The sequence below is a fragment of the Crocodylus siamensis genome, chromosome 9, assembly GCF_052110815.1.
Source record: "Crocodylus siamensis isolate JL-2025a chromosome 9, ASM5211081v1, whole genome shotgun sequence".
Lineage (NCBI taxonomy): Eukaryota > Metazoa > Chordata > Crocodylia > Crocodylidae > Crocodylus > Crocodylus siamensis.
Window position 1 is genome coordinate 43,493,892 of NC_143403.1, and position 21,610 is coordinate 43,515,501.

Here is a 21,610-nt window from a genome sequence, read left to right on the forward strand (position 1 = left end):
TGCTCAAGGCAGGTTGTTCTGGGTCTATCTGCATAGCACAGGTGCAGACAGAAGTGACAATTTTCACTTGACCAGGGCACAGAAAGCAGTTTATAGCTGTTACCAAATGCAAGTGCATGGCTGCAGACAGTTTGGCAGATCAGATGAAAATCTGACCCCTCAGGTATCAAAGAAAGAGGTCTCAAAATGTAGCTACTTTTGTAACTTGTGTCTGCCCAGCTCCCAGCCTGTTGCTGTTTTCAGAATGGGAGGAGGGAAAGGGAATGGAGGGAGTTTATTCTAGGGGATTTTCAGCCCCCCTGGAGGGTGGGGCAGGTGTACAGGATTCCCCCAAATTCACTCACCCACCCTTCAGCACCAGCTGGGGAGCCCCAAGAACGACTTCCCTCTGCTGCCTTCCCCCCTCCCCTTCTGAAAACAGTGAACACTAGCAGAGAGCCTGGCCGTTGCTATGGGAACCTGGCTGGCGGCTCCCAGCACAGCTAGATTCACCTCCCTGCTGGAACCAGCAGTGCACTTCTGTTTGGTCCAGGGTAACGTTTTGCAAAAATTGTTCTGAGTTACAGCTGGGCGCTGCACTTCTGTCTGCACCCACAAGTCACTGCAGCTCACTGGTGACTGCCTGGGAAGCTAGCCTTTAGAGAGCACTGTCAGGAGGCAGCAAAGCTCAGAGTGGCTGCTAGCACTGCAGGCAGCAGCACTGGAGCTACGAATGCCAGTACCAGGCGAATCAATGTTGCTGTTTCAGGCCATAGGCAGCTTACCATGGGTCAGGAAAGACAGATCTCTAACCATCCTCTTATATCACACTGCACCAGCCAGGAACACAAGGAAGGGAAGAGATAGCACTAGGCAATGGCTGTTCATGGGGACAAGACATCAGCCTGGCCTGGAAAGCTTTACCTTCCTATAGGGCAGCTCAGCTCCTAGCAGGCCACATTGTCCAGCCAGATTACACCAAGGGGGTCTTCAGGCTGCTTGATCAGGTCAGATCTCCTCTGCTGGGCTCTGTACCCTTTTTGTGCCAAGGATCTGGGCTTTGTCCCACCATGGGACCTGGCAACAGATAGCTTCACTGCTCTGCACTCCCAGGGGAACCCAGGCCCTCTCTCTTGTCTTGCCCTATGTTGGTTCCCAGCACCACTTGGCCTCTTGCCCAGCTCATACTCCCTATGCCATACAGAGCCAGGACTTAGGGGCTCCCCATTCATCTGCTCAGACACTGCAAACGACAGAGATGTAGAGGGGCAGGAATTACTGTCCTGAGGGCAGGGAGTAGGGGAAGGAGGGCTTCAAGGCTGTTTGGTCAGGCTAACTCCCCTGTCACTTGGGAGTTTTAAAGGGATAGATATCCACACTGCAACACCCCAGCACTCGATGCCCTGGCCCATGTAGTGAATATGGAGTGACCCACCAGAGAGGCGAGGGGTGTCCCTACTCGCTCCACCTGCCCCTAGTGATGAATGACTCTCTTACCCGGTAGAGGCCTATCCAGTCCCAGGAGCTCCTATGGAAGACGCTGGCCATCTTGTATCTGACAACAGCTTGATCTGGCCTGGACCACTCATCAGCAACTTGAATCTCAACCAGGGGCTTGTCAGTCTTGGAGGGAAACTGTCAAGGAGAAGCACAGGATAAGTGGGGAGGGGAAATGGCACTGAGCCTGGTTCACCAGAGAGGTCTGTCGGTGATGACTGCCACAGCCACTAGGCCAGCAACTCCTCTGCCCGAGCATTCATTAGAGATGCACCAAAGGCAGCCCCAGGTGGCTCTGTTGTAAATCCCCCTCATAGCAAGGGACTGACCAAGTATGCAAGGAGGCTCTAGGCTCCTGCATCTGCCTGTGGCCTTACTCATGACCCTCTCTTGAAGTCCCTGGTACCTTCAGCTACCTTGTGACTCTCCTTCTTCTTAGCCACACTACAGGGGAGTCGGAAACTGCCTTCCTCCCAGGAATGAAACCCCCTCCAACAGGCAAGAGAGCCACCCCAGTCGTGAGCAAGACAGGAGCTCTAGGCCCTGCCACACCTAGGGTTAGAAGCACGGGCACCCTGAGCGTGGGGGAGCTCCAAAAGACGCATCAGGCTCACCTGCACTGCAAAGATGGCAGCCACTGGCTTGTGGTCGCTCACCATGTATTCCATGTGGCTGCAGTAACAGAGCTGGGTCACAGACAGGATGCTCCTGCTGGGTCGCCTGCCACTGGGATTGTGTGAGGCACCTGAGGACTTGATCTTCCAGAGAATCCGGTCAGTCCAGGCTGGCTTTCGCTTCTTTGCACTGCATGGCACGGATGAGAGTCATTAGGCTGCCATAGAGCAAAGCATCCCCCTCCCATGTCTCAGCAGAGACTAGGGTAGAGGAAAGTAGTGTCTCTCTCCTAGTACATCTTAGTACAGCTGCAGGTAGAGGCATAGACTGCCAGCAGAGAGACAAGGACATGATCCTTCCCCATAACTCCCTCCAACCCAGCTTTCCATACCCTTCCTCTCTGCCTACCACATCCCTTCCCACATGTACCCTCAGTGCAGGCATTTCTGTTACCATTGTGCTTCTACCACACCAGTCAACAAAGCACCAGCACCCATTTTACAGAGTAGGGTCCCACAATTCCCAGCCCCTGGTCTGACCACTAGTGTCCATTCAGGGCAGAGGTGCATCACACCCTGGCCTCCACTCTCCTACCTTGTGTCATACTTGTTGGTTCCCACATCAAATTTGAAGGTAGGTGGGAAGTTTAGGGGACCCTCCTGGAAACCACTGAGGATAGGCCAGGTATTCTTGGCAATGTTCAGCTGCAGAAGGCAAGGGACAAAGGAAATGGACAAAAATTGGTGATTCACATAGCCCCATTTTCAGACCCACAGCCCCTGCATGGCCAGAGCCCCATTGTTATGTTCTCCCAGGAACCTCAGAATTGAACAGCATGGGTAGCTGGAAAGCAGCTGGGGAGAACCAAGTGAAGTGCTCTTCGTATGGCCCCTTCCTGAGCTAACCCAGGACCACCCTCTTTACCTACAGAATTTTTTGGGACCCAATAATCTTTTCAATCTTCTGGTGTGGGGCAAAATAGAATGGGCCCCATGTTCTATTACACATTGGTGTGTAGTGTGGAGAGGCAGTCAGGAAGGCCAACCTCACCTTGTCATGCCTCCACAGATGCATCTCGAGCGGGTCCAAGGAGGTGATCCTCCCCCTCTATGCGGCACTGGTCAGGCCGCAGCTGGAGTATTGCATCCAGTTCTGGGCACCGCACTTCAAGAGGGATGTGGACAGCATGGAGAGGGTCCAGAGGAGGGCCACTCATATGATCAGGGGACAACAGGGCAGGCCCTATGAGGAGAGGCTACGGGACCTGAACCTGTTCAGCCTCCAAAAGAGAAGGCTGAGGGGGGATCTAGTGGCCTGTTATAAACTAGTCAGGGGGGATCAGCAGGCATTGGGGGAGTCCCTGTTCCCCCGAGCACCGCCAGCAGTGACCAGGAATAACGGTCACAAGCTGGCAGAGGGTAGGTTTAGGTTAGATATCAGGAGGCGCTACTTCACGGTCAGGGCGGCTAGGGTCTGGAACCAGCTTCCAAGAGAAGTGGTGCAGGCTCCTACCCTGGGGGTGTTTAAGAGGAGGTTAGATGCACATCTTGCTGGGGTCATTTGACCCCAGTACTCTTTCCTGCCATGGTGATGATCTGCTCAGGTCCCTTCCGACCCTAGAAACTATGAAATTGTGAAACTATATGACTACAGGGTGGATATACCTGGAAGAAAATAGGTACAGGGATGTCTCCCCTGACCCTGGGACTGTCTGTAGGCAGGAGGTGCTACAGGAGGAACATAGGCTGTGAGAGTGTTAATAAACCCCATTCCTTTGCTCAGGTGAGCATTAACTCTGAGGCTCAATGGCTAGGCACTCTGATCTCTGGAAAGCAAGGCACTCATATACATGAGCATGCCTCTACTCCTAGTAGATGATTTGCCAGTCTAGGTCTCACCTGGTCCTTCTCCCACAGCTGGCTCAGGATATTGTTGTCAATAGCATACTTCACAAAGCGGATGTCCAGGCTCTCAATGCGGAAGTTGAGGTCCCCAAACCAGAACACAATGCTAGAGAAAGGGAGGGCAAAGCATGGGCAGGGTGAAGAAGGGTAGCACTGGTACAGCAACCCAATTATACAGAGCAGGAGCCTGTGGCTCAAGGAGACAGAAAGCAACTTTCTCTCAGTTTTCAGTGACTGATTGACAGAAAGAGAGTGCTGGGAGTCCTGCTCCAGATTTGGGATCCAGCTACTGAGTCATGTTGTCAGAGTGGGAGAGTGCCAGGCATCCCAGGTTTTTGACTGAGACATCAGACAGCACTGTCTTCTTGAAAATAAAGGACAAGGGACATGCCCTGGGTAACCTAGTGGGGTGGGTCCTGTCCCTCATGGACAACTGGTGCCTCCTAAGTTTGGGGGCAGCAGCAGCAGGGACAGAGCTGGCGAGCATCTGTGGACACCGCCAGTGCTGTTGGCAGGGGGGGTGGAGCTGGTGAGCTCCTGCCAATGCTGCTGGTGGCGGCAGGGGCAGGGACAGTCCTGTCAGGGTGGGCACATCAAGCTCCCACAGGCGCCGCTGGTGTTGTCGGTGGCGGGGGCAGCGCTGTCGGCGGGGCATGTGCCCCCCTGGAATCCCCCTACCAGTTGCCTGTGCTGTCCCTGACACCAGTTCAAGTTCACCCTGTCTAAGGGGCACTGGGAAGGTGTGGAGTGAAGCCATTCCCTCAACTAGACCAGACTGAGTGCTGCATGAAAATTCCTAGCATGATGGGATGTGACATCGGAGTGGAGCCTCTCAGTACATTGTAGTACACAGACGGTATCAGAGAGGGTGCCTTAGGAACTTACCCTGGGTAAAAAGGAGTGCTTTACTCTAGCACAGGGGTTGTCAACTGGGGGTACGTGTGGGCGGGCAGGGATAGAGCGCTGCCACCTACCACCCCATGCAACTGCCTCCCAGGAGCAGAGCCAGGGGGAGGGAGGGGGCGAGGGCAGCGGTATCCCTTTGTGCGCCACAAAGGTACTGCTTGGCTGGCTGGATGCAGGGTTGGGGGGGACAGGGACAGGGGACAACTTGCATATGGCAGCCGCTGCTGCCATCCACCACCCCACGCCGCTACACCGCTTTCCCACAGCTGGTCGCGCATGTGGTTCCACGGGCTGCTGACGGGTGGTGCGCAATTGGTTGGGTGTGAGGCCTATCAGCAGCTTGCGGAGCTGCACATGCAACCAGCCGTGGGAAAGCAGCGTATGGCGGCAGCATGGGGCACTGGGTGGTACCGGAGGCAGCCCCCCCCATCCACACCCAGTTGTTGCCACCAGAAGGGGTACACTTCTTTAAAAAGGTTGAAAAGTCTTGCTTTAGCAGCCTGTCCCATTCCTACCATTGTTCTGCTCAGGGGCCAGAGGATTTGTGGCAGCAATTGGGACTGCAGAGTCCTGCTAAGTCTGCTCATCTCCCTAAAACCAGGCCCAGAGTTTAGAGGAAATACAAGACATGGGATGGTGATCCCTGGGAAGTCCTAAGTAGGTTGCCTCTACTGCTGGCACCTCCCCCCACCCCACAGGTGCTGGCAAAGCCAGTGAGGAGCACAGCTGTGGGGTCAGCCAGATGGATGCTTCTCAGGCTCTGGGAACCCTCAGGACTGGAGTAGTTAGGGGGAGCCTGGAGAGAGAGAGAGAGAGAGATGGTCTTTGGAAGAGATGGGGAGGAGCAGCTTGGGTCCTTGGGCAGATGCAGGGGGAAGCAGGATGCAGTTCAGCAGATGTGAGAACTGCAGCCAGGCTAAGGCAGCAGCCTGAATGTTCTCAGCCCTCCAGAGCACATCCTTTGCTGCAGAGGGAATGTAGGTCATTGCTGTACTGATAACTCCTCAGCTGGCTTCCAGCCCTGCCCATCAGCTGCTGAAACAGCTCACGTGCAAAGCCCCACAGCCCTGGGTATAAATAGGGCCTGGTTTAAAACAACATTTTGCGTTTTTCATGAGAATCATGAAATTAAGTGATTTTTACAAAAAATGCAATTTGCAATGACATGTAATGATGTCATACTTTCTCATGCTGTTGAGCTTGGTGCTAGCAAGGTCAAGGACCCAGAACAGCTGATGTTGGCCTGACCATCTTACTTCGGCAGGCACCTGCCAATAGAAATTTTCCCTGCATATTCCTGCTCTCCCATGTGACTGCTTAAGTCAGATTTTCCAGAAAGTCATGTGGGAGAGCAGGAATATGTGGTGAAAGCATTCCCCAGCCAGCAACAAAAGGGGTGGGGGGGTGTCACAAAAGGGTCAGCAGAAAGAGAAAGCTTGGGGATGGGTAAGAGAGAGGCTATTTGCTCCTCCAGGTGGGAAAACTGAGGTAACAGGAGTTGTGAAGGCAGGAACACATACATGGAGGAGCAAACAGCCCCTTCTCTACCCAGTACCAGGGTGGTCTGCTAAGGCAGCCCTGAAACTGTTCCTGCCTCTTCCAGTGAGGCGGGGAGGAGTGTGGAGTGGGGGCTTTTCAGCAGTGATCAGAGAGCCCTTGGGAGCAAGCCTTCTGTTGCCGTAACTAAATCTGGCCCTAAACCTCCCTCCTAAGCCAGTCAGGAGATGTTGGGGGGTGCTACAATCTGGGTGCAAAAATAGTGGTCCCAGCCACAATCAGGGCAAGATATTAGTGAGCTGGCCCTGTGATTTAAACCAGGCCCTAGGTATAAATAGTCAAAACCTTCTGTTTAAGTCAGACTTTCCAAAAAGTCACATGGGAGAGCAGGAATACATGGTGAAAACTTCCATTGTCAGGTGCCTGCCAAAGTAAGATGGTCAGGCCAACATCAGCTTCTTGGAGGCCTCTACCTTGCTAGCGCCAAGCACAACAGCATGGTAAAGTAACCCACCACCTGGCAGACCCAAAGCAGATTCCCTGCTTCCCAGCTAGCGTAGAGCAGACCACCAGCCTAGCCCCAGTACTGGCTGGCTTGTGCAGGGAATGGCTAGGCCTTGAATCGATATCTCCCAGGCCAGTGCCCAGATAGCAGTGGGGCCAATGGCCAAGGAGGTCAGGCTGCAGCAGTGGCAACAGGCAAAGCAGCTGAAGGGCAATCAGGCCAATATCAGACCTCACTTTCAATTCTGCTGCCAATCACTATGTCCACCAAGGCCCAAGGGCCCAGAATTCTGTTGCAAGCTGCTCCCTCGAGCCATATCCTTCAACTGCTGTTGGCCCATCAGTACCCTGACAGGATAGATCTGGCCTGTGGGCCATACATTTGATGCCCCTGTTCTAAATGATCACAGGCTATGGAGAAGTAGTGCAGTGCCCTGTACACAGCTGGATGGAATGCACCCTCAAGCATGAAGGTTGCCCGGCTGGGTTTGGTTTCAAAGGCCTGGGGAAAGTCAAGGCTACACAAACCTGGGGTGGGTAGGTCTGGATACCTGCTCTGCACTGCATAGCACACCCTGAGAAAGATGCTGGCTTCTGATCCTCTCAAACTCAGGACTCCACAGCCCAAACGCTGGGCTGATAGTGTGGGACATAGCATCACCAAAGAGCTTTAAACTTGGACCCCAGTGCCAAACTAGTGTTTGGGGTGGTAAGGGGGAAAGTGGAAAGGATCAGGGCTGGGGGAGAATGGGAGGCTGTACGTACTCATGGTCCAAGATGCCGCTAGCCACACGCCCCTCAAACTGCTGCATGTTGAGGATAGTGGTGAAGTCCTCCTTGCGCTGCTCAGCTTTCTCCAGGTGAGCTGGCAGGTGGCAGTTCAGAAAGCAGACCATGTGGCCAAAGATGGAGAGTCGCACGCTGACCCCACCCTTATTGCCCTGCACCAACAGGAATGCAAGCCATGTCACTGAGGAAACCCTCATTTACTTATTGCAGCTATTTCCCTTGGGGGCCCCACTCACCCAATAGCCACCTAGGCCTGTCCTGGTGCAGTCTGTCTGAATGTCCTGCAAGAAGGGAAGGTGATAGTACTTGGAAAACACCAGCAGGATCACTCCCTGCATCCGGACTGTGCTCACCTGCAAGAGGCAGAGGAGAAGCATGAAGCAGGGCATAGCCCCTTGCAATCCATGGGGAAGAAAGTTAATGCAGGGCAGGTTTTTTAGAAGATGAAATGAGTGAAGAGGCCACACATCCTGTGGCAGGGCAGGTTCCTCCCACCTTGCTACAATTTACTGCAGGGAACATCAGGCCAAGGTGGAGTTATACCCCTAGTCAAAATTCTTTTATCAAGAATTTGTGGGGAGTAGGATGGTGGGGTGGGGAGACATTGTTAATGAGGATTCATTAACAGGAATTCAGAGCTAAGGTTGTCCTGCAAGATGCTGTACTCTTCCACAATGTTGAGTTCAGTATGATTCATACCTCAGAAAGTGAGAAAATTCAGTACAACCAACTTTAACACTGTCCCCTGGAGCTGGCAACAGGCACCCCAGGGAATCATTTGCCAAGAACATGATAGCAAGGCATTGGTATTTTGTGGCACTATTTTAAATAGTGGGGGATTAGTTGGAACAGCCTGGCAGAGCCACGATTGTGATGATGTGATCAGGGTCTAATCTTCCCCCATAAGTAAGGGAAGAACGTTCCGACCCTAGAGGTATCTCCGTCCAAAGAGGTATCTGTGGACACAGAGATCCAGTGGGCCTCATGTCAGGCCTGTGCCATGTAGGCTGTGTCCATGGTAGGGCTCTGGAGTTTGCTGTGAGATTGTCAGCAGGCAGGTGGAAAACGAGAATTTTTTGTGTTTTTGCACTCTGGGCAAACCCTGCAGGAGAGTGGGGAACCAGCTTCAGATTGGACATAAGGAAAAATTTCTTTATGGTTCAAGTGTCCAAAATCTGGAATGGACTCCCCATAATGGTGATACAGTCACCTACCCTCAAGATCTTCAAAAGACAAATGGATGCACATCTTGCTGGGGTCATCTGACCCCAGCAGTCTTTCCTGCCTACGATCAGGAGGCTGGACCTGATGACCTCATGAGACCCCTTCCAACCCCTAACTTCTATGAATCTATGAAACCATGGGGGTAGGCAGAGGGGTGCTGCTGAATACCAGGGGGGTGGAGGTTCTGAGACCCAGTGGGGAGCACAGGAGTCTTACCTACAGCAGGCACTCAAACAGTCCCTGGCTCCTTTCTGCCACAGCAGCAACAAGGTCTATCTGCAGCTGCTATTGCAAGAGCAATACCATGGGGCTACTTTGCCCATGGGTTATAAGCTTCATAAGAGTGGGGGTGATTCTGTAGACCCTACTAATATGACCCTGGGGCTGGTGCTCTGCTTACCCATCCCAAGTTAAGCATTTACCTTCACTCTGAATTTCCTGGTTTTCTGAGGCTTGACTCTTCCTGACCTTGACATTCTGAAAGAGCACGGGACTCCACAGGGTGACCTTAGCTCAACATTAATATAGATTTTTGTCAGTGAATTTTCAGTTTTCAGAACACAAGAAAGGTGTTTTGAGGCAGTTAATTGTCATTCAGGCATTTGTACCTACCAGGTTTGCAGCGGAGACCTACAGAACTACAATCATTACCTTAGTGCTTAGTTAGCCTGCCTTAGCTGCACATCCCAAAGAATTGCTACATCCTAACTCCCATTTTACAGTTGGGGACATTAAGACACTTAGAGGGGAAGCACTCTATCCAGAATCACCCAGAAAGTTGTTGGCAAAGCCCTCCCAGCCCTGTGCTCTAACTCTTAAGCAATACAGCCTCTTGCTGGCCCATGGCCAGAAGTCTGGTGGTGACACCAGACTGTCTCCTTTGTAATAGCTCCCTGTGCTCTTCCAGGGAGTTCTCAATAGTTCTTCATCCTTGATGAGTGCTCACTGGGTTAAGGGACACATCCTGCACTTCTGAGTAGGATGTCCAGGTGGATTTCATCAGATTTCTGCCCAAACTAAGCAGGCTCCTGAGCCCAGGATTCCTTTCACACACACCCTTACCAATACAAAGTTAAAGGGACTCAGCACATCCATGAAGAGCTCACTCCATTGGTCCATAAAGAGGGCATCCTTCAGGCGCTTATTTATCATGGAGTTCACCTCCTGCAGCCTGGAATGGAGACAGACAGGAAGCTGATCACAGGGCTGCCAAGATGGTACTTGGTCACCCTCTGAACAGGAGCTGAAGTCCAATCCTAAAAAACCAGGATTTTGGCAGCATGTAGACTCTATCCCTCCAGGACAGTCCCCGCTGCTGACAGTGGACAGACGAGTATGTATCTCTACTCTGTCCAGCCTCAAGATTCCAAGCATGTGGCTTAGGCAGAGAGGCTATTCCCAGCAGAAGTGGTCTACCCGTTTCCTTCTGCATTGCAAGCTAGACACAGGGATAAACGGTAACCTGAGGGTGAGTTTGCACTTTGTGGGGGTTGTCTGAGGAGACTAAAGACACCTCCTTGAAGTAAATGGAAGTCAACTGCCTTGATTCATAGACCTCTGGGACTCAAAAGGTCTTAGGTTTTATGGGTGCCAAGCTTAAAACTGGGGCCAGAATTCACGAGGAGCTCAGGTCTCTCATACATCAAATGTGCCAAGCACTTGGCAAAGTCTAAGCCCAGGGAGATCTGAATAGCTTTTCAAAGGCTTATTATAAATCACAAAGTTATCATGGTCACATTAAATATTAAGGCACTAAAAGGCTCAGAAACAATTAACAGACATCACAAACATTTGGCAGACATGAGAAGTGTGCTATAGACGCTTATAAACCTACCAACAGAAGATGGAGTAGATGGATATAGCAACCTATTGACTTATTTGACTCCAACAATCAAATCTGCATTTATTAAAACAAGAATCATTAATAAGCCCAGAAAAAAGCCCACAGAATGTAAGTCACAACCTCAGGCAGGATCTCTGCACAGAGACAAACTGCAGAGTTTTTTCTTTGAATGTCCCAGCATCTCCATCACACTTATGCCAAGGTTTGCATCAATGGCAGCTCAGGATTATTAATTATATGCCCCAGCTCAGCCTTAGCAATTATTACCAAAATGAAATGGGTGGGAAATGTTTCCAGAGAACAACCAAGGACTGTTAACAATGTCATGTGAAATAATGAGACAAAATAAAAAAAGTACATACGTAGAAAGTGAAGATCCCTGGGGGAACTCTGGTTTAACTCAGATAAAAGAGAGGGAAGAGAAGCCATGGCTCCCTGGAGACTGATAGGAATGAGGAACCATGCCAAACATATATAGGGAACCAAACCACCAGCCTAATATATGACTGAGCAAGGGCATATCTGCCTTCCCAGGCCCCTAGCAGAGACAAACCAAGCCCAAATGCAGTCTCATTCAGGCTAGCTCTTTTACTCTACACATGCAAAGCACCTAGCACAGGAGGACCACAATCCCAGCCACAGTCAATTGGCCCTACTAAAATACATAAAATAACACCCAAGTGGCCTGTCTTAAAACTAGACCAGCATTGCCGACAGAATTTCACTGCACTGAACTGAGCGCTGCCTTATTGGTAGAATTGCACTATTACTGGTGTCAGCAATAAAGGACAACAAAATCTTGCCCTTGAGGCCTGCTTACTATGTACAAAGGCAGACTGATGAGGATGAAGTTCCTATGGGACACTGGAAGGGAGGTTTAGCTATCCAAAAGTCTGACCCCGAGACATGCAGGCTGCCGTTGGTTTCTATTGTAGTCGCTGGTTTGTGTGAAAGCTGGGCAAGTATGAAGGGGAGAGTCAGAGGGCAGACAATGTGTCTAGACAGTATTTTGCCCACCCCTGGGCTAGAGTGTTTCTTACTACTTTTAATGTTATATTTGTGTGCGTCTGATTTTTAATCCTCTTCACTGCTATTCTAGAACATGTAATAAAATATACATAAAAATACACACAATTAGGGAAGCAGTACTAGAACACCAATCTGTCTGCTCAAAGGCTAGGCCTCAGTCATTTCAGGCACACAACTCCTTTAGGACACTCAGGCGTGGCTCCAGGGCATATGCACTGGTGTACTCATACCCCTTTCATTCCTGATGCACCCAAAGTTTAAAATCAACTGTCAGACAATGGTAGCAGTATTTTTATGGCAGTGCCGACTCTCTTGACTCTGGGGCATCATTATAACCTACCTGATCCCTTTTAAACTCTTAATTCCACAGGTATTAATGAACCTCTCTTCTTTTTAATGGTCTTTATGTTCCACCACTCAAGCTACCCTTTCTTCTGCAGTTCTGCTATCTGTTAGCTGCTCCTGATAATGAAGGTCCTATTTCACAGCCCTACAGATTGTTTTTAACTCATTCCAATAAAGTTATATTTGTTTTTGTTTCAATCTTAAACTGAATAGTATACCCCTAGGCCTCTAGCATACTAAAACACTTCTAGTTTCTTTGAAACTGAAGAAAAATATGTATTGCTTTACATGCGATGATGCACCTCACCACCTGCACCCACTTTTCAAAATTCTAGATCTGCCCATGAGGCAACCCAAGCAGTAGGTCTGTTAACCTGTCTGTGGACCTAGCCAATACAGGACAGCTTCCCTCAGTAGCCCCTGATGCACTGATACGACCTAAAAAGGGGGAGGATTCATTGGCTCAAAGGCCCTTGGCACCTCTGTTCCTTACCCAATGGCGATCATATCAGTGTCAGTCATGTCACCCATGTTGAGATGCAGCAGGGATGTCACATCACTCGGGGGCATGGCTGTGCCAACGTTCCAGGTGACCACAGTGATACTTGGAAAGACAAAGGAAGAGCATGCTTGTGTTCCGATACAGGGTGCTCACTCAGCCCCTCTCCAGCTCTCCCTGCTTCAGCCCTGCTCACCAGTTCCCCCCTCCCCTTCAGTTTCTTTAGCTCTTCATCCAGAAGTTGTCACTTTGGAAGAAGAAATGTCTAGTCACAGCCAAGGCTGAGGAATAAGGTAAGAGGGTCAACCCAAGAAAAGGCTGTTAGGCACTCTGTCCACAGACATTACCAGGGGAGCTGAGCCCTTTCAGGTCCATGGAGCATGGGCTAACAGCACTACATTAAGCACCCACAAAACAACTGGGGAAGACTGTCCTCTGAAGCATAGTTAGTACTTCTGAACTTGCTGGCCCTTGTGCACAGGGCATGCATAAGCAGGCAGAAGACAAAGTGCTCAGCTCTGGTCAACCCTGCCCTGTAGTCCTGCACCTAGACTGGGTTATCACTCATATCCCTTATTATGCAGCCCCTTGACTACTCCTTATGCTACTCAGGGCAGAACATGTCATTGTTTTTATAGCAAATGCAAATTATTTTCAAATACATACATGAATATGTTAAGACATTTGCACAACACATAACAGCACCAAAGGGCAGTGGGTTCAAGCCCCAGAGCCTATGCTATAGTAATGGGTCATACTGGAGGCTGCAAGGGAAGCCAGCCAGGGAGCAGATGCTGTCACAGAAGCAGGACATCTCACAGGGAAGCACATGATGTGGAAGCTGGTTGGACTTTAGGTACAATCTCTGTATATAGTACTTTCAGAGGCAAGTCAAGGTTTCTCAAGTCAAGAGAGCCTCCTTGGGTTAGGGCATCTTCAGGGGATTTGATCCCCCAAAACTTGTTTCCCCAAGCCTGGTTCAACTTGGTTGTCCTCAAGGCAGAGCTCAACTTCTTTCTTAGGTCTCTGGGGAGGAAAGGGTCAACTGAGGTCTGGGAAAAATGGTCCTTGTTTGGACAGAATTTCAGCATAGTTAGCTGTTCCTTCTGAAACAGCTACCGACTCTGAGAACGGATTGAGTTTTCAGTGTCTGGCAGAGCCCAGGGCAGGAATTTGCTCTCCTGATGGAGCGCTGATATTAACACAATGCCTTAACATAATAGTACAGCATGTACTAAACACCAACCAGCTTGCTGTACTGACAGCATGGGCAGACAGTTCCCTTGCAGGTGTGGAAAGCATGGTATGGTTCCAGGGTAAGTAGACAGGGCAGTTCCAGAGATCTGGGAGCTGGGATGTTACATGAAAGGAGGGCGTGCCAGTCCCCATAGCCCTTTAGGCTCATATCCCCTTGGGCAGCATATCTCCAGCCACTCCCAACTCTTGAGGTCAGGAAGCAGGTGACCATCCCATATACACTCTACTCCCTCTTGTCCCTGCCTTTATGGAAAGGACTCTGCTAGCCCATGTAGGCTAGGATGGCCTCTGCTGGCCTCCTCAGCTTTGAGTGGAAGACCCAGAAGCTACGTTTAGAGAGGACAAAAGCAGTGATTTCTCTACTTCTCAACACCAAGAGAAGCATGCCCATAACCAGGCTCCCACTTAGTATTTGGAGTGTTGCACCTCCTCCTTCCTAGCCCACAGCACCTCCTTCTTCCTAGCTTGGAGCACTACACATCTCTGGAACAGGCTCGGATTTCTTATGTAATACCCCCAAAAGTCTGCCCAGCGCCCCAGTGAAAGGCTGAACCTCCCCCCTCACCACAGGGGTGACAGGCTGGCAAGCCTGCCCCAGCTTCACAGACCCATGCTCACCGGAACGTCGCGTCTTCGGCGGCCCGGCCCTGCAGAGCCTCAGAGGCGTCCACGCAGCTGGGCAGGCCAGGGGATGAGCCAGCCCTCCCATAAGAGGTGAACTCCTCTGACTCAGCTTTCAACAGCATCCCAGGCTTGGAGGGGCCTATCCTTCCTCCTGAGATGAGCTCACTGGAAATGGCTTTGGGGAGGCCCACAGGTCTGTGGGATGAGCCAGTTCTGCCTGCTGAGAGATAGTCGCTGGACTCAGCTTTGGGAAGCGCTTCCTTCCGCTCCATGAGGAGCAGTTTTCCTGAGGTGGCTGGATCAAAGGTGCAGAGTTCTGGTAGTGGGGACCGGCTGGGTGACTGGCTGAGCTTGACGGAGGGTGAAATACCAGCATGGGATGCAGAGCTGCCAGAGCCAGGGGACAGAGGCCTGCACTCCCCTGGGGACAGCAAGTTAGGCAGTGTGAACATTTGGACCCCGCCTGCCCCATCAGGTTGGGCTCTGTTGACCTCCAAAGACAAGGGCTGACTAGGCCTGCTTGGGGACCTGTCCTCTGGCCCACTGTACTGTGATCCATCAGGCTGTGAGCGAGAGGGTCCAGAGTGAAAAGGGTCAAAGAGCACGTCTGGCCAGGAACCCCTCTGCACTGGAGGTATGCTCCCCCCAGGGAAAGCTGCTGAGAGGGCCCCACTGGACCCCTCAGGCTGGAATCTAACAGACCCCTCTGTGCTGAACTGGGCTACAATGGGACCAAGCAGTCCAGGGGAGGTTGCTGTAATGGAGCCCCTTGGTGATATGGACTGGGGCCCAATGGACGAGGATGATCCCTGATCCAAGTTGTCATGGTGACTCAGCTCCATCTTAGAGAGAAAAAACAGAGAGTACATTAGACTCTGCTGCACAAGGTGTCCCCTTCACCCTGAATGTAGACTCTCCTTTCTGCCCTTGTACTTGCTACTCATTCATCCTGTGAAAAACAGCATACATCAACCCAACACGAGAACCAGCCTGACTCAGGGCTGCTCTCATCTTACAGCTGATGGGGAAGCCTAGAAGATCCAAAGAACTTGGGATAAGGATGGACGAGGATATGCTGTTATCTGTATCCTCTGTAGGTCACCCCATTTCTCTCAAGAGGAGGGTATCAGTCTTATTTTAGGGCAGACCTCAGGCCCTGGCACTGTGGCCTTGGATGACTGAAACTTGGGCACAGGAGTCAGTGTGGTTTCCCTGGCCACTATGCACAGGGCTCTCTTCCATTTGCTTATTGCTTCCATTTGTGGTGGAAGCTGAGAATTTGCTAAAGCCCTTTGGGCAGACAAGACATTTCTAGACCAGGATCTTCCTTCTCTACCTTTCCCACTCTCACAGGGCACTGGGACAGAGCACTGGGGTGAGCCAGTGTGTGTTTGTGAGCTCCAGCACAAGAAAGCAGGATGGGAAGCTCCAAATAACCAAGATGGTAGTACAGATTACCCTGTCAGGTTGTTTGCATTCCAGAGCCACTTTGCATGAGAAAAGGAAATTTGAGGGGCCAAAAAGATCCAGGTCTCATGGCAGCCCATATCCAGCCCTGGGAGAAACAAGTCAATAAGCTCTTGACACAGATACTTCTGTCCCTCCAGCCAGCCTTTTGGGTCACCACCCAACACTGCTACCCCCACCACTTCAGTTTTCTTTCCTCCCTAGCAATCAGAGCAGTGAGGGTTTCCTGTTGCAAAGGCTGACTCAGAGGCAAAGGCAGGCTTGTATAGCAGCAAGGAAAGCACTTTTTAGCTCTTTAAATCATGGTCTCAGGGCAGCACAGCAAGGTACCGAGTTGTGAGTAACCATGTCTGCACTGCACAGGCACTCACAGCACCAGCTGGACACCTGCTGTCTTGTTCTCACAGGCACTGGGCTCTGCGTGCAGTAAGGAACAGTGTGAAAAGAATCTTTTCTTCAGCCATTCCAGCCCTGGTGAGCCAGCTTAGAGCAGAGGAGCAGAGGCAACCTCAAATGGTCATGATGGGGTAGCATGAGATTTTAGGAGCTTGGTTGGGAGTACAAAGGCCTGAAAAGTGACAGACCTTGTAAAAGCATAGGGCAGAAGATTCACCAGTGCTCAGATAAACACTAAGGAGACCACAGCCATACACGAGGCAATGTTGAACACTGAAAACCAGGAACAAAGGTCCAGATTTTGTTGATCCAACTGCTGTGTAGGAGACAATGGCACCAAAGGACATGTGATGGGGAGCTGACTTTAGAACAACCCCTCACTGCCACAGCTCCCAGCTGCCATTGCTGCATTCATAGTGAGCATAGTGAGCCTGTTCCAGATGGAGTGGTGTAGGCTGCAAAAGCTCATCTGATGGCAGAAGGAATGGCCCTCTGAATAGAAGAAGATAAGCAGTGTGCCTGCTCTGTGGGAGCAAAAGGTCATTAACACTACCAGACTCATTCACACTATGAAGAGTGATATACATGAAAGGACCTGGCCTTCCACACGCACTTCCACTTGCCCCCTACTGGTTGCTGGTGTGTGACGGTCCCACAATGTATGGGTGTAATGCACACACAAAATAGCAGGCCTGATCCCTTCCTTCTGACTGATGGAGCGGAGCACTGAGGGTTCAGCAAGGGACAGCTCTCAGGCCATGCTTCTTCCCAATCCTCAGGCTGTCTCTGCTGTTTTCCCTGCCCAGCCTAGCCTGGGTCTTCTGCACACAGAACAGAATATGAAGGATGAGGGGCAACACCCAATGCCACAGCCCAAGGCCCATGGTAGAATGAACCCCACTCCACCAGAGCCTTGGCTTCCTCCCCGCTTGACCATGGTACTTGCAAGCCCCACAGCCACTTTTGTCCCAACACTCTGGCCTGGCTCACACCATGTGTCCTTTTCAATGAGGGGCTGTGTTTCCATCTCTGCTCAACAACCATGGAACCCTAGAGAGGGAAGGGGGGTTCTCTCCCCACCCCGAGGAACTGGTCCTCTTTCATAAGCTCTAGTGGGACAGAAGGCCTATTAGGCAAGAGCAAAGGATGAGGTACAGCAGCCAAGATCCCCCAGCCATCATTAATCCAATTAAGGAGAGATTGATTGGGCGGGGGTGGTATGGACATTGGCTGCTGTCCCTTATCATCTTCCCCTTAGTGGAATCATTGTATCCTCTCTACAAAAAGGAAAGCCCAGGGCTCCTGGGTTCTATTCTTAGTTCATTCTGTGCTTTCAAGTAAATCACTCAGCACAGGTGCCCCACTGGCTGCAAGTGTCAGGGACACAGCCCTTCATCTCCAGATGGCACAAGTGCAATATTGGGACATGGGGCTAAGGTCCAGCAATGGTTAACAATTCCAGGCACTGAAACCAGACAGCCCAAAGGTCCACGTGCTAACTTAGCACTGGGCAAGATCAGATTCCTAGAAGTGCTCTCAGGCTAGATCCCAAAAGCTACTTATCCTTGGGCTACAGCTTGGTCTTAGTGTTCTACATTAGGTTGCAGTGGCATCTCAGTTGCCTCTGTGCTCAACTCGGCTCTGCAACATGGGGATGTTGATGCAGCTCACCTGGGGCTGGACCCAAGGCTGAAGATCTATAACAAGGTATGACAGATATCTCAAGCTGCAGATTTTATGGGTGCTCTTTAGAGGCAAGTACCAATACTCACCTCCCCCCTTGGAGCCCTACTCCCCTCCATGCCCTTCATTTCCCCTCTCATTCCTGGAAGAGCACAAATCCAAACTGCTGACACTCATAGCATTCCCTTAATGCCTCCTTCATTTCTTGGTAACCCTCCTTTGGGATTTTTTTGCTTCCTCTCAGGGTAGGCACTATACTTTCAGCTCCAGGAATGAGCTCTGCCCCACAAATTTGTGGGCTCCTGGATAACACTGTCAGTTCAGCCGACATTCACATGGTGTGAAGTGGGCAGGGAGGAGGGCAGAGAAGGGGAAGGGACAGTTAGGGTCATCCTACTGAGGAGCAGACTGGAGTGCAGCAGGGAGACGGGCATAAAGGCATTTGCACCTAAAACTAGATAAGCTGCAAGTGCCACACAGGTTTGCTATAGGTCAAAGAAAGTCCATTGTGAGGCAAGAAGACGACCACTTGGGGAGGGGTAGAAAGGGGGGGGGGAGATGGAGCAGGGAGGACTCTGAAGGTCAGGGCTAGGCAGATCCTGCCTAACCTCACATCAGTGAACTTTTCCTGCCCCAGTGAGCGCTTGCCCTGCAGAAGGAGGAGCGACAGGAAGCTCCAGATTCAGGCCACAGAGTGGCATTCAGCCCCTATGAGGAGCAAGGGTCAGAACTGCTTTCCTTTCTGCCCAAAGCAGGCTCCCCATGCACACCTCACGCTCGGCCTCTCCACGGCTCCAGATCACCCTTTGCTACCTTGGCATGAAATGGCCCAGGCCCAGCACCAAACTCCCCCAGGCCTGAGGCAGAGCAGGCAAAACCAGCTATCAGCCTGCTCACCTGTCAAATCTCTGGCAGCCGTGGGCGAGCAGGCAGGTGGCGCTGCCAAGAGGCAGCAGGTCCCTCCCCGGCAGGGCCCGTGCGGGGCACAGCCGGGCCGACAGCGGTGCCAAGGGGCCGGCCCGCGCGAGCCCCGGGGAAGCGAGGGGCGGCCCGCGCTGCCGGCTCCCACAGCTCCCTCCAGCCTCCCGGGAGCCCGGGCTCTGGGGCAGCCCGGCGTGGTGGTGCCCTTCCCCGAGCAGCCCCGCTGCCCTGCCCAGGCGGGGACCAGGGCAGCCATCGGCAGCGCCAGCCTCCCTGCCCGGCCTGGCCCGGCCCGGCCGCCCGCTCCCCATCGGCCGCCTGCCACCAGGTGCGGGGCCCTCACCTTGCGCTGGCCGCTGCCGGGCTCGCCTCCCGCCGGCGGGGCAGCGCCCCGGGCCCGGGCCGGCCCCTTCCTCCGGCCGCCGCCGCCGCCGCGCTGCTCCATCGCCGCTGATGCTCGGGTCTCTCCCGCAGCCCGGGCGAGCAGTGACGTCATCATCACCCCCCCACCATCACCACCACCTGCGGGATTTAAAGGAGCCGGAGCCGGGCGGACGCGAGGATGGATCCGGTACTTCTGGCCTCGCGTGCCGCGCGGGGCTGGATGCCGGGGTCGGCCCGGCACTGCTGGAGGGACGCCCCACGTGCGCCTCCCCCCCACAGCTCGGGGCCCCTGGTGCCGCTGGCGAGTCGGAGGCTGCGCTGCCAGCCCGCGCCCTCGTGCCCGCTTGGCGGGGCCGACTCGCGCCCCGCGCCCCCGTTTTGGGCACACGCCGGGGCCGGGAGCATCCCGCTGCGGGCTCCGCGCAGCCCCGCAGCGCCCGCCGAGATGCCGTGGCAGCAGCGGCCCTGCCCGCGGCTCCGGCCCTGGGGCCAAGGACAGGCAGGAGCCGGCGGCAGGGCGGGAGCAGCCCGGCGGGGCAGAGAGAAGGGCTTCGGGCTCCCAGCCAGGCCCCTGCAGTCACCCCCCCCCCCCTTATTTGGCTCTTCCTATCCTGCTTTTTTGTGCTGGAGCTCAAAATGAAATCACCCCATTTCTCTGGAGGAGGGACCAGTCCTATTTCCAGACAGGCCTCAGGTCCTGGCACCATGGCCTTGGAAGGCTGAAGTGGACACAGGAGTCAGTGCAGTTTCCCTGGCCCTCATGCACAGGACTCTCTTCCGCTTGCTCATTTCTGGAGGAAGCTGAGGAGTCGCTAAAGCCCTTTGGGCAGGCTGGAGCTCACAAACAGGCCGGCTCACCTCGGTGCCCTGTGAGAGTGGGGAAGGTAGAGAAGGAAGATGCTGCTCTAGGAATGTAGCCCTGCTTCTGCCCCTCACTCCTGACCCACAGTACCCCGCATCCTGCTAGGGTGTGCAGGGACTCCCCCCCCCCCACCGAATATCATCTCATAATTTACATTCTAAGTCTCTTGATTTTAAAAAGTTTGTCTCATAAATTTTGACGTGGTGGGTTGGCAATACTGGGGGCAGAAAATAGAAGTGTACATATATATACTAGAGGGGAAACACAAATTCACACCAATTTTAACTGGTTTGGAACATTGCTGCCTGGACACTGATATAGATAGAAGAGTAAATCATTTTTGTGTAGCTTAAACCAATCCCTATCAAAAGGAATGCAGTTGTAAGTTGGAGTCATAGGTGCAGGAAGAGGACGGGTAAACAAGTACTTGAGTCAGAGGAGGACCAAGGCTGCATGACAGGGTCAAAATCAGAGTCCAGGTCCTAGTCAGTAAGCAATATGTGCATCCATAGTCCACACATTGCCAGAAGTCAAGCACCAGAGAATCCAGAACACACAAAAAGGGTAAGCAGGAGCAAAGAACCAGCCAGGAGCCAGGCTGAAGAGAAATGGGTACAACTGCCGCAGTACCTGGAACATAGGCAGCCAAAAGCCAGATTAAGAGCTTGGGTTTATATATTAGGCCCAGCCTACTCTGCAGCCAATTAGTTTGACCCTTGTAGGTGGTGCCTCTCTGAAACCAGGCAGCTCTGCTCAAGGTACAGATTGCTTTCAAACAGCAGTTTAAACTAGTAGCTACACATTGACTTGCACTATTTTAAGTTTACTGGTTTAAAAACTCATCTACTTGGTGAAATGTACTGCTATGCGTTTCCAGTATAAATAGACCAATGTAGATATATCTAGATAACTCCCATATAGACAGTCATTTTTGGGAATTATAGCACCACCAAGATAGTGAATTTCCATTGCCAGGAAATCCTCTCTGGATTTGGCTCAACTTGTGGGTCATATTGGATAGGTGGATCATGGCAACATGTTCCAGTCCCCTTCCTGTGTACTGTTATGTAATGACATTGTTAGCCTCTGGGCAGAGAGAAGTGTGATGTAAATGAACAGCACTGTAGCTTTCTGGGTTGGTATGAAATAGGTTTTCTGGAACAGAATGTCATAAGCCAGGAGTACTTAACCCCTGGCCCGTGGGCCAGATCCAGTCCCTGATACCCTGCCATCTGACCCACGGGGTTCCCCACAAGTCTGTGGGAGCCCTGTAAGCCGTGGCTGTTGGAGCTAGACTAGTCACATATGGAGGTGTGGGGTCTGCTGTTGGAACATGGGGCTGGAAGGAGGTGACAAAGGGGCCCAGGGCCCAATTTCAGCATAGG

General features: G+C 52.2%; 1 protein-coding gene across 5 annotated transcripts in view; it reads right to left on the reverse strand.

Annotated features, from left to right (window-relative positions):
- INPP5J (inositol polyphosphate-5-phosphatase J) overlaps positions 1 to 19,586 on the reverse strand; it is a 32,515-nt gene extending 12,929 nt beyond the window's left edge. For 3 of the 5 annotated variants that reach the window (XR_016444061.1, XM_090061817.1, XM_090061818.1), the window contains exons 1-10: positions 19,323 to 19,586; positions 14,507 to 15,354; positions 12,626 to 12,736; positions 9,978 to 10,086; positions 7,928 to 8,044; positions 7,668 to 7,843; positions 3,990 to 4,101; positions 2,686 to 2,795; positions 2,091 to 2,280; positions 1,477 to 1,614 (exon numbers count right to left, since the gene is read on the reverse strand). Coding sequence is in view for 4 of the 5 variants with exons in the window: in XM_090061817.1 (XP_089917943.1) it covers positions 1,477 to 1,614; positions 2,091 to 2,280; positions 2,686 to 2,795; positions 3,990 to 4,101; positions 7,668 to 7,843; positions 7,928 to 8,044; positions 9,978 to 10,086; positions 12,626 to 12,736; positions 14,507 to 15,354; positions 19,323 to 19,478 (2,067 nt within the window). In the remaining variant the exon portion in view is untranslated. The remainder of the gene's footprint in view (positions 1 to 1,476; positions 1,615 to 2,090; positions 2,281 to 2,685; positions 2,796 to 3,989; positions 4,102 to 7,667; positions 7,844 to 7,927; positions 8,045 to 9,977; positions 10,087 to 12,625; positions 12,737 to 14,506; positions 15,355 to 19,322) is intronic. The other 2 variants (XM_090061819.1, XM_090061820.1) reach the window with 2 other exon arrangements.
- Between the last annotated feature and the right edge of the window lie 2,024 nt (positions 19,587 to 21,610).